We start from the raw sequence: 12006 nt of genomic DNA on the forward strand, positions 1-12006 counted from the left end.
TATTCTTTATCATTAAATATTGCTGCTCCATTTCCTATATGTAATGCAGAGCTAAAATAACAGCACCAGCTATTATAATTTTCTGTGTATATACGTCTAACCGATTTTGCTTATATGCATTTTTTTTTGAACTAATAAGTTGTGAATACAAGAGGTTTTTAGTACAGTAAAAACAAAGCATTTGAAGAACAACGCGTACATTATATGACACCATAATACATACCTTGCACAGCAGATATTGAATCAAAAGTTTTCCTGAATTATTATTTGGGAAATGTAAACTGCTAAAAATTTGTAATGGAGAAAAACAATTTAAGGAAACTTTGATGGGTTGTGGTTTGTTGAATGTTCCAGATTCTGTTCTTTACATTAAAGATAACATAAGGCGCTCTGTTATTTAACTTTGTATACTATTTCAATCTAGAAGTTATTTTCTATTTGGTAAAATTAATGTTAAAAAATTAAGCGTCAAGCTCAAATCATAGCATAGACAACAAAGAAAGTGAGAGGTGCGAGTCTAGGAACATTAATGGAATACTTGACTTCTTAATTTATATGATCTGTTTGAATACTGTTGGAACTTCACTGTGCCTGAAATAAGTTCAAGAAAAAACACTTTGACCATAGAGACCCCTTGAATTCATGAGAGGCTGCACACACACACACATTTTCTTCATTAAATTTTATCTTTAGCAATAAAGAAGAATTGTTTACCAGAAATTATGATGATGATAATTACGCGAGATTGAGATTAGTCTGAGGCAGATCTTGGTGATTTACAGCATCTGTTTCCAAACTACTATTGACTCCTTCCATGATGTCATTATTAAGGTACCATTCCGTGCGACTTCTACCAATCTGTAGCAAGTTTACAGTTTTAATATTCATGCCAAAAGCAAAAGAAGCATTATGATGGCAATGAGAATTTGGATAGACAGCCTGTTACCTTTTTAAACAGATTAGCGTTTTCTACTATAAGTGATTTTGCCTGCGTAACAATTAAAATCATCAGCCATTACCAAAATAGCTTCAGTATAGTTGTGTTAGTGAGGAATTTACAGCAGTTTCGGTTATGCAGTGTATTTTAATTCCAGATTAAAATGCATAAAATGTCGAGAAAACCAAACAAAAGTGAATGGGAAATATTAACCATGTTCATCTGACCCTTCGGTTGGTGAATTGAGGAGCACAATTTTTTTCACTTGGAATCAGTCCACTCTAGGTCAGACTGATCGGTAGAAGTGGACCATCTCCAACTAGAAGAGTTCAGATTAAAAAATGACAAATGTCTGTCTTGCAAAAAAGATACATATTTAAGCCCTAAAGTGGTTTAAGATTTCAAGATAAATGATTTTGAAGCTAAAGATATGAATAATTAAGTTATTAAAAAAATAAAAATTTCATCAGCAACAAATTAAATTTTACTATTTTATTTATAAAATATATAAAACAAATATAAGAGAGTTATGTTTATAGAAATTCTAAAGAGATGGGAGCCATAACTTATTTTTTAAGGCATAATTGTTTAAGGATGAGGTGACACTTCACTGGACAAAGGAGTGTAATTCTATAAGAATAAAGTGAAAGCATATTTTTCAAATAAAGAATCAAAATCAATCTTATATATAATTTAAATTTAGAAAGTAATAAATATATAGTTTTGTAATAATTTTATAGCTACATCAACATTCTTTATAGCATAACTTGAGAGCTTAAAGGGGTCACAAAAATACCTATAGTAAAATTACTTGCATGGGACAAAAATAGAGGAGTAAATAAGTTACAAATGCTTGATAATAATAAATCATTTTAAGGAGGTCATCTTTCAAAAGTTTCAAAAATATAATTCACTATATAATAATAATAAACTAATCAATACTTCCTATATATACTATAGTTATATCATGAATACAATTAAACTTGACCTAACTATATATATAAGATCATATAGATGATCAAATAACTTAATTAAGATTTATTCGAGCAAATTGATCCTCCAACTATAGTTAGAAGGCACCTATAATGTGTGACGGACTAGAGTTGTGTAGAATCAATAACCCCATAATGCAGAAATTACACAACTTGACTTTTCCTTCACATTGGATGCTGGTGTTTCACATAAATGAAGGAGACAGGGAGGTTCTATAATGTGCATCAAATTATATTTCATTCCTCTTTTAAATATCAAAAAGGCTTATCAGAGGTACAACAATAACTAGAACAGGAACCTCTATTTTCTATGACCTTTTGATTTCCTTTCATTTATTCCTTTCAAGCCTTTGTATTCCAACTTCAAAATGATTGAAGCTTTATATTATAAGCCTTCATAAAAAAATCAATTGATCTCAGATTAGAGCTTATGATGATATCCAAAATTGCCGGCACTTTTAAGAACTTATTACGAGTTCCAATGGGAATCTTCCAGAACATTGTGCAATCGAAACTCCACATTACCAAAATGGTAGCAGAAAACAATCTGGTGGTGAGCTTTGCATAGATTGTGAGCAGTTGCATCTTTACTGTCATCCATCTCATTTTTCTTTGTGACCATTGAATCTGCCATCCTTGTAATGACAGGGGATTATGGAGAGCTGAAATAGATGACAAGAATTCCACACCTGTTGCGTTCCAAGTTATGTTCTCTTTTAAGAGGGCTTCCATAATCTGCCATGGTCTAGAGTGATGTGGTGAGTGAGTAACTCAGAAGGAAGGTGATTTGTTATGAGAGCAGCATGAGGAGAGGGAAATGACCGTGTGGAGCAGAGGAAGAACATCCATGTCTTACCAACGGCGAAAAACTTGTTTGTAGATGCACCTAAAAGGATCGAAGAGGCTCTGCTACCACTGATCTGAATTATTTTGCTAATTTAGGGGACAATAACCAAAGAAGAATTGGTGGTATTGTAAAAATACTTAATAAATCATGTGAAAGCTTCATTTCATTCAATATATGCAAAAACCATACAATTTTGGGAAAACTCGTGAAAGAAATGTATGCCCTCAAATCCATCCAATTTGGGAAAACTCATGATAGAGATGTATGCCCAAGTCCATACAAGTTAGGCAAACTCATGAAAGAGATGTATGCCTGTGGACTTCATGAGAGCTGATACAAATTAGCTAACTCGACAGACGAGATGTATGTCACAGCTTGACAAACTCGTCCTAAAAATTGTATGCCTATCACTCTGTCTGTTGGATTCGAGTTGAGTTTATGTATAAGCTTTCAAAGAAGTTGAGTGGTCACTACATTTATGTCTTCATCAGAAATCGAAGAGACAATCCAATACTGAAAAATTATTACATTTGAATGAAGAAAAAAATTGACTGAAGATTAAAATATTTCATTTAATTGAACACCTTATGTATTTCTGATCATGAAGATTCTTATATAAGAGGGAAAAATAGCCGCACAAACTAAAATGGTGCATCTTAGATAACGAGATAGATGTTCTCCTTCAAGAATTAATAATAGTAGAATCAAATTTTTCTTTGATAGCTGCTAAAATCTGGCCGATTGCTACTTATGTATTTCTGATCATGAAGATTCTTATATAAGAGGGAAAAATAGCCGCACAAACTAAAATGGTGCATCTTAGATAACGAGATAGATGTTCTCCTTCAAGAATTAGTAATAGTAGAATCAAATTTTTCTTTGGTAGCTGCTAAAATCTGGCCGATTGCTACTTTTTGTATTACTGTCTGAAGGTGCTTAAGGAGGAATGGTTACAATGTGGAACCCTTCTTCGTTTATGGGGGTTAAAGTGAGAAGTTACAAGAAAAGAGTAACAGTACGCCCCACTAATATTTTGAGCAAATTCAACTGGAATCTCATTAATATCTATTCCCCCAATACTAGCCTCACTAATATTTTGAGCAAATTCAACTGGAATCTCATTAATATCTATGCCCCCAATACTAAATCTGATTAGAAAATTAGCTCTCGGACAACCTCTCCTTGCTGTTCGATTCCCAAAAAGATATTGGATGTTGGATGGGGACATCAACACCCCTTTGTACCCATTGGAAAAGCTTGGAGGCCAAGATGATTACTCTGACAATATGCTTAACTTTGCAGATTTTCTAAATAAATAGAACAGGGTTACAGTCGTGGAGTTGAGAGATACCCAGTTCACCTGGTCCAATAGACATATGGGAAATAATTTAATCCAAGTCAAGCTGGATATATTCTTGATCTCTAGCGGTTGGAATATACCCTTCTTGACTTGTATATTATTTCTCTCCCAATAGTGTGCTCTGATCACAATGCTCTCCTGCTGAAATGGTAATCTCCTACTAGAGAAGGACCTTTTCCTTTTAGCTATGAAATCATGTATTCCTCCCACCCAAACTTAAAAGGAACTATCTTTGATTGTTATAATTCCCCTATATATAATTCCCCCATACAGGTCACCCCTATGTTTTTCTTGGATTGAAATCTTAACTTGGTTAAAAACTATCTTTGATTGTTATAATTACCCTATATATAATTTCCCCATACAGGTCACCCCTATGTTTTTCTTGGATTAAAATCTTAACCTGGTTAAAAATGGGATCAAAGGATGGAATAAGTAATCCTATGGGATTATCTTTCTGAAGAAAATGAAGTTGATGGATATAAAAGAGATCCAAGAGTTTATGCTTGTTGGGTCTAATGATACGGAAACTTACTCAAAGGAGAACTATGTTAGAGAGGAATTACAAAAGTTGAAACAAGAGGAAATATATTAGAAATAGAAATCCAAAGTCTAGCGTCTCACGAAAGGAGACATATATATTCATTTCTTCCATCAATCTACAAAAATGCATAAAAGGAGAAACATGATAAGAAACTTGATTACTGAAGGACGAGACATTATTGAAGATGATGAAGCTATTGGTAAGTGATGCAGACAAGCTTGGGGGGTCTCGTAAAATTACCTATCTTGCAACCTTAACATGTCATCTAATTCATTATATGAAAATAAAATATGAAACATCTTTATTGTAACTTTCATTTATACATTCATGCAATAGAATACATCATGAGCAATTATATACATGGAGGATATTAATAAGAAACAAAATTCAGAAATTTTATAATATTTTTAGGCACTTCATGCCTTTAAGTTTTTCCCCCATGCCTTCACATGCTCACAGATTCACTCCTCTTTTAAAATCTGATTTTAACTTCACTCTACAACTCTCATGGATTCCTTGAACACCACCAACACACCTACAAATTCATTCTTCTCTTTCCTCTATTCCTCTCCTCTTGGCAAGTTAATTTCCTACACTTCTCTCAAGCAATCCTCTACAGCTACCTACAAATCCTTTCTTCAAACTTGCTGCTATTGATTGCTACCTCTTAACACCAATAAATGCTATATTTAATAGAGTTCACAACCTTTTTGAGTCACAAAAAAGAGGCACCCAAATCTACTCTTTTGTTTCTCATAACATGACCATTGATGTTCTTTAAAAAATGAAATAAAAACATAGTTTCACTTCAAAAATGTGTTGTCAATGTTGTTTCACCATATCCAACACCTTTCTGCTGTATATATCTTTGGAATTTAATGAATAAAATGATAAACCAAGTCATTCTCATTCGGAAATTTAAGTTTTTTTAATTGTTCTCTCAAAAATCACTAGCTTTTTTCTCCATTTAGGCACATGAATTGAAATAATAAGACAAGAATGGAATGCAAAAGGTGATTTGTCTTTTGCAAACTTATCTAGGCATCATCCAAATTGAGTAAATTAATTAATTTTTTAATTTATAATATGCCAATGAATCCCTTCAACCCTTGAAACTTTGAAATTGTGCAATATAATACTTTTAAAATCACATTAAATGACTTGTTTGCCGCTAATTTTTTAAATGGAAGCCAAGCTTAGATAAAATAAATATTTTATCCTATAAAACTCCAAAATAAACTCTTAAATCTCCAACCTATAACAAAAATGCAGAAAATGAACATGAAAAGAAATTATTTTTTTGCTGATGCAAGATTGCTTGTGAGCCCAAATAATCTTGCATTAGACACACCAAGTAAGAAGTTTGTGAGCATAGTTCACAAATGGATTTGAGTAGTTGGACCACCCTTTCAATTTGAAGACAACTTTGTAGCATACTTGAATGCTATGAATAGGTACCCTATATTAGTTTTCTTCTTTATTTTTTCCCAGCACTTGTCTGAAATATTTTCCATACTTTGCCACTCATGTTTCCTTTCATGGGATTTAACCAAAGTTCCAAGATTCGCCTAGACTTGTCAGGACTCGACGAGTCCCGAGTGACCCTAGGCGAGTCCTAGGGGCTCGGACCCAGACTTGTCGAGTCTTGGGCAAGTCCAAGCGAGTCCATGGACTTGCTGACCCGGCCCAGACCTGGCGAGTCCCAATGCAAGGACTCGGTCGGCGGTAGCATATGGATAGACAAACAAAAAAAAATTTAAAAGTGTTTTAACTTGTTTTTTTTTTAATTTTATATTTGCTTCTATGGTGTAAAACTCATCTCATTTCATTCTATTGAAAAAAAAGGAGGAGAAGAGTGAGTTGTGAGGAAAACAAAAAGTGCGTAGTAGGGCAACCAGCAAGGAGGAGGAGCAAAATTTCTTCAGCAAATCACATTGGGGTAGTGTAATAATTACATTTGGTGCATCAAGAGCTTGTTAGAGAGGATTGAAAAGAGGTTGCATTTAATTTCAACCTTGTTCTAAGAGGTAAGATAGATTTTTTTTGGTTTTTTTGGTGTTTTATAAGCGAAATTTACATTGTTTTCTTTTAAACATTTGTTTTCATTTTCTTTCAAAGAAATCAGCATACCCTTCCATGTAGATTGGTTTTTTTCAAAACTTAAAGAAACTAGCAAGCCCTATAATATACATTTTTTTTGTTTTCTTCTTCCAAGAAGCATATAAAGACAACACAAGTATTTGTCAAGTCCTAGAATGATATTTTTGAAGTTATCCTAAAATTCATGATGGTGGAAGAGAATTTGAAAATGGTTAGAGAACTATCTAAGGAAGAATTATAAATGTTGTCTTCTCCTTGGGAGAATATAATGCCCTAGGCTTGGAATATTTTCCTCCAATCTTTTTTCAGATCTTCTAGGAGATTGTCAAGCATGATCTTGTTGTTACGTAAAATGATTGCTTCTCTATAGGTGATATTCTAAAATAATTAAATAATATTATTACTACTTTGGTTCTTTAAAAATACCAATATGATAAATTGCTAGATGGTAGACCAATAAGCCTTTGCAACACTGTTTATAATATCTTCTCCAAATTAGTGGTGTTTAGAATTAATTCTTTCTTATCCACCCTCATTTCCCACAAGCAAAAAAGATTTATCCAAGGTAAAGAAATTTAAGATGTTATCTGCACTCATGAGTAATCCATTTCATGAAAAATAGTAGAAAAATTGTATGGCTTTGAAGCTTGACATCTTGAAAGCCTATGATAGGGTCTCTTGGTCCTTTCTTTTAGCCACCCTTTAAAATTTCGAATTTGAAGAAAGAATAATTTATATCATCATACAATGTTTTCGTACTCCAATGTTCTCTATGTGTGTTAATGGGGTACCTAGAGGATTTTTCCCTAGTGAAAGAGGTTTGAGACAAGGGGTTCCTATTTCATGCCATCTACTCATCTTGGTGGTTGAAGTCTTAGGGAGGAATCTTAAAGAGTTAATCCTCCAAAAAGTAATCAAAGACATCCATTATATTGTTAATCCTATGAGGATTCAGTTAATACTGAGAGGAGGGCAGGAGGGGGGGGGGGGGGGGGGTGAATTTGTATTAAGACCAATTCAAACTTTAAACCAAAATCAACCTTATTTCAGCTTATCTCAGATCTGAAACCATATAACAAATATCTCAACTTTTATAATCAGATCTAATAACCTCTTTATCAGATTTGCTTAACACATTAATCAAATCATTTACCAATACTTTCACCACCAAAGTAATCATATAAAATTAATCAATTTCCAACTCATTAACCTTATGAACAAGATCAAATACTTTCTCAAACAACTTCTTATCAATACCGATAACCTCTGATAAACTTCTGATAAAACATCATAACTGTTGTCTCAAAAATAATGCATGAAATGAAATATAAACAGGAACATCACATGAAAAAAATCCCACAAATGAGCACCATAAATTTTTGACGTGGAAACCCAAATAGGGAAAAAAAAACCACGGTGTGAGTTGGCACCCACAAATATTTGTACTCTTTGGAAGTATGCCCTGTAAGGAGCTTATAATACACCTGGTTAGGGGATTTGCCTTGCAACTTGATTATGAGCTTGATGATCTGTTAGGATCAACCTCGTGAGAGGATTTAACACTCTTTTGAGAGCTGCCCTATTAGGGGACTTAAATAATTAAGGCCTATTAGAACCTACCCGATCAAGGGATTTAACCTGCCTCAACTATTAGGAAATAACAGTAAGAAAACGATTTGTTTTCTTGCACTTCTCTGCTTGCTTGATCAGATCGAGTTATACACAACACTCTGCAACTCTCAGGCAAATCTCACACTTCACTTGGATGGCTTAACACATTCTCTAAGACCACCAGCACAATAAACATCAATTGTGTCAACCTAAATAGCCATCTCAACTAGGTCAACCACAACCTAATTACATCATGAATTTATAATAAGATCTCAAAAGATCATCATAGATCGCTATCTAGATCATAACAATGAATTATAATGCAATATCAACCATTGGTTGATCATAACTCATCACAAAAATTTGATCTGTATCCTCAAAACACTCTACTAAGTATTTTGCTGATTCCCAAGAAAATCTTCCTTAAATTGTGCTAAAACAGCTATCAAATCTTCCACGCAGGTTGTGCCGTGTTACCAACTTTATGTAGACTCACTGTCAATCACCGTCATAATAGAAATCATTACTGGATTGGTGATTTCTTCACCGGTCCTTAAACCCTACTAAAACCTTAGTAAAACTTTATCAGAAATTTGAAACACACCTCTCGATAATCATCACAAGTTTCGGTTCCAGAAAGATACATCTTCCCATGATACAAGTTCATCATCCAAACCACATATCACAATCATCGCCAATCTACCGATCCAATCAAAACAATTCAGCTTTACCGGTTAAAGTCCTATTTCACAGACTTTAGCTCTTTGCCGGTAAACCCTGTCTGCTGGTAAACCAAATCACTTAGATGACAAAACAAAACATCAGGAACATCAGTTGCCAGCAATGACAACACAAATAACTAATCATGTCAGCTATTTATAGAATCTCAATCTCTTCATCACAAATAGACTTCTATCCTTTACCGGTGCAATCATCCAGCTTCAACTGCATCACCTGATCTGCATCAGTTATGCCAAATGCCAAAAGTTATTACATCCCTTTGTACTTCCTCCCACCAACAATTCATTGATGAAACCATCCTTTTAAGCATCTTCTCTATTCAAAAAGCTAATCATTAGAAAGATTTATTGAGTAGGTATGCTAGGCTATCAAGGTAGCACATTAATTATAGAAAGAGCATTTTCTCTATCTTTAAAAATTTGAAGTAATTTAGAATAAAAAATTTACATTCTAGGTTACCGAAAATATATTCTCCTTGCACACTAACTTTGACTACCTCTAGCTCCAAAAAAAGCTACCTCAAGACTATTAGAATGCAATTTTTGAAAGAATAAAAAAAAAGTGTGCAGGCTAGAAAGGCAAACTCCAAAGCCAAGATAAGAAGTTTCAACTCCTCTTGGTGGCTCTCCAAAATATTCCAGTTAATTATCTATAAGTTAAAATAAATCCCCTCCTTAATGGCTATAAATATTGAGAAATTCTAGAAAATGTTTTTTTATATATAGGTATAGAGGAAAAGGGAGAGACTACCCTTGGTCAGTTAGGACATTGTTTGCAAAACAAAGAAGTTTGGAGGCATGGGTATTAAAAAAAAAAAACATTCCAATAAAGCCCTCTTATCTAAAATTGAATGGAATGTCATCTCCAATGAAAAAGGTTGGGTTAAAATTGTAAAACCTAAATACCTATGTAATGAAGACAATAGTAGCTTTCAACTTACCCTCCCAATCCCAAAAGGTTCAGTAGTAAAGGACAACAATATTTAAATAATATGGCTTCTAAAATAAGGGACTATATGGAGAGTGGGAAATGGTAGAAAAACCTACTTCTAGGAAGACCAGTGGTGTAACGATTTTTAACTATCAGTTGTTTCTTCTTTTGCCATCAATGCTCCTTTGATCAACGTGTACGGCACTAATTTTTCTCACTACATTAAACCGACAAGGTAGGGAACCTAATTGGAAGGAGTTGCCTCTAAATCTATTTCAGAACATAGGGAATGAAGAACTAAGGACTAGCAAAATGTACTTTCTTTAGTGCTACTAGAGAAGATGAAGCTATATGGTCACAAAATCCATTAGGTAATTACTATCCTGCCTCTTTTTAAGACATGATAATGAATGATGTTCCTTTGTCTCCCTTCAATTAGAAATTTTTTTGGAATGATAAGATCACCCCATAAATAGACTATATTTGGTGGGTTGCTACCCATATAAAGTCTTGACAAAGGATAACTCGGTTAATAAAGGGTTAAACTTGGTTAATAGATGTTCTCTCTATTTTGTTGAAGATGAATCTATAGATCATTTGTTCTTGAATTCTAGATTTACTTGAGAAGTTTGGAAAGTTGGACTAATTACTCTCCCTTTTACCATCTTCATACCATCTCCTTGTTAGAGAGTCATGGAATCAAATTCCTCCGTAGCCTAAGGTACCTAGAAAGAGAGGAACAATACAATATTTAGAGAAGAATCCAAAAATAGTAGAGGAGTCTCCAATATGGTTTTAAATGGAATCAAGAAAAACATCAATTTGGCTAATCTAAAAGTAGCCCATAAGCTCCCATCCCCCAAGAGATGAAAATTTGCATTAGTTGGGTATTACTAAACCTATGGATATAATCATACACTTTAAAAGAATCTCAAAAATATATTAAATGGAAAAAGATAGATGTAGGCTAGATAAATTTAAATTTTGATAGCAGTAGCAATGGAACCCCAAAACTCGTGCCTCAAGGGGGATCATATGAAATGAAAAAAATCATGTAATAGAATGATTTACAAAGAATATGGACTTAAGGACAAACAATGAGGTGGGGGATATTGCTTCTTGCTGGAGATTAAATAGAACCTAATCTCTTGGACTCTAGAATATGACTCAAAACTTATAACTAGCTTTCTATTAAAGTCCACTACTCCTCCCCCTTGGAAACTATGGAACTTCATTGAAAAAGCTAGATGCCTGCATACTAAATTCTCTAATATAAAAATTCTTCACTCTTACAGAGAAGTGAATAAAGTAGACAATGCTCTGGCTAATCAAGGTTTCTAATTCAATGAATAGAATACTGAAATTTTAATGGAAACCTTCCTCTATAGATAAAAGAACTTCTATCTAAGGACATGCAGAAATACTGACTATGATGATGATTTATCCTAAGCTTCTACTATTGACGCACCTAGGAGCCTGTGTTGCAAGCCAAAACACAAAACCTGCCCCATACAACGAGAAGCAACCACAAGATATTTCACCAATCAACGTACACAATTTATTGATGAGAATGACATGTTTACAAATGTACGGAAACCATGCTTATAAAGCAATATTTAGGAGAGTAGTGTATAGACAACGAGGACAGATGCACTAATCAAGAAAAGATCTAGGTATAACCACTCCACAAAAAATGGCATACCTTACCTGATAGCTAATAGACAACCATGCATCTATAAGATTAACTATCCCAATGTAAACTTAAGAAATTGTGTAAAGCCTAAATGCATACACCAACACCCCCCCTTAAGTGCAACATAGGGAGAAATATGCAAGAGTTGCACTAAGCAAATAAAAATACAATAAGAGAAGCATTATGGGTCCCAACCACATCAGCAATATTAGGTACCCATGTACAACTACAATGCAAAGTGAATCTCTCAC

At 33.7% G+C, this 12006-nt stretch overlaps 1 protein-coding gene across 1 annotated transcript in view; it reads right to left on the reverse strand.

Annotated features, from left to right (window-relative positions):
* Positions 1 to 238: 238 nt before the first annotated feature.
* Positions 239 to 12006, reverse strand: part of LOC131874563 (MADS-box transcription factor 14-like) — a 54591-nt gene continuing 42823 nt past the window's right edge. The window contains exons 4-6 of the mRNA XM_059218055.1: positions 947 to 988; positions 740 to 858; positions 239 to 650 (exon numbers count right to left, since the gene is read on the reverse strand). Of these exons, the coding sequence (XP_059074038.1) occupies positions 641 to 650; positions 740 to 858; positions 947 to 988 (171 nt within the window). The 3' untranslated portion in view covers positions 239 to 640. The remainder of the gene's footprint in view (positions 651 to 739; positions 859 to 946; positions 989 to 12006) is intronic.

This window comes from Cryptomeria japonica, chromosome 3 (assembly GCF_030272615.1).
Source record: "Cryptomeria japonica chromosome 3, Sugi_1.0, whole genome shotgun sequence".
NCBI classification, from domain to species: Eukaryota; Viridiplantae; Streptophyta; class Pinopsida; order Cupressales; family Cupressaceae; genus Cryptomeria; species Cryptomeria japonica.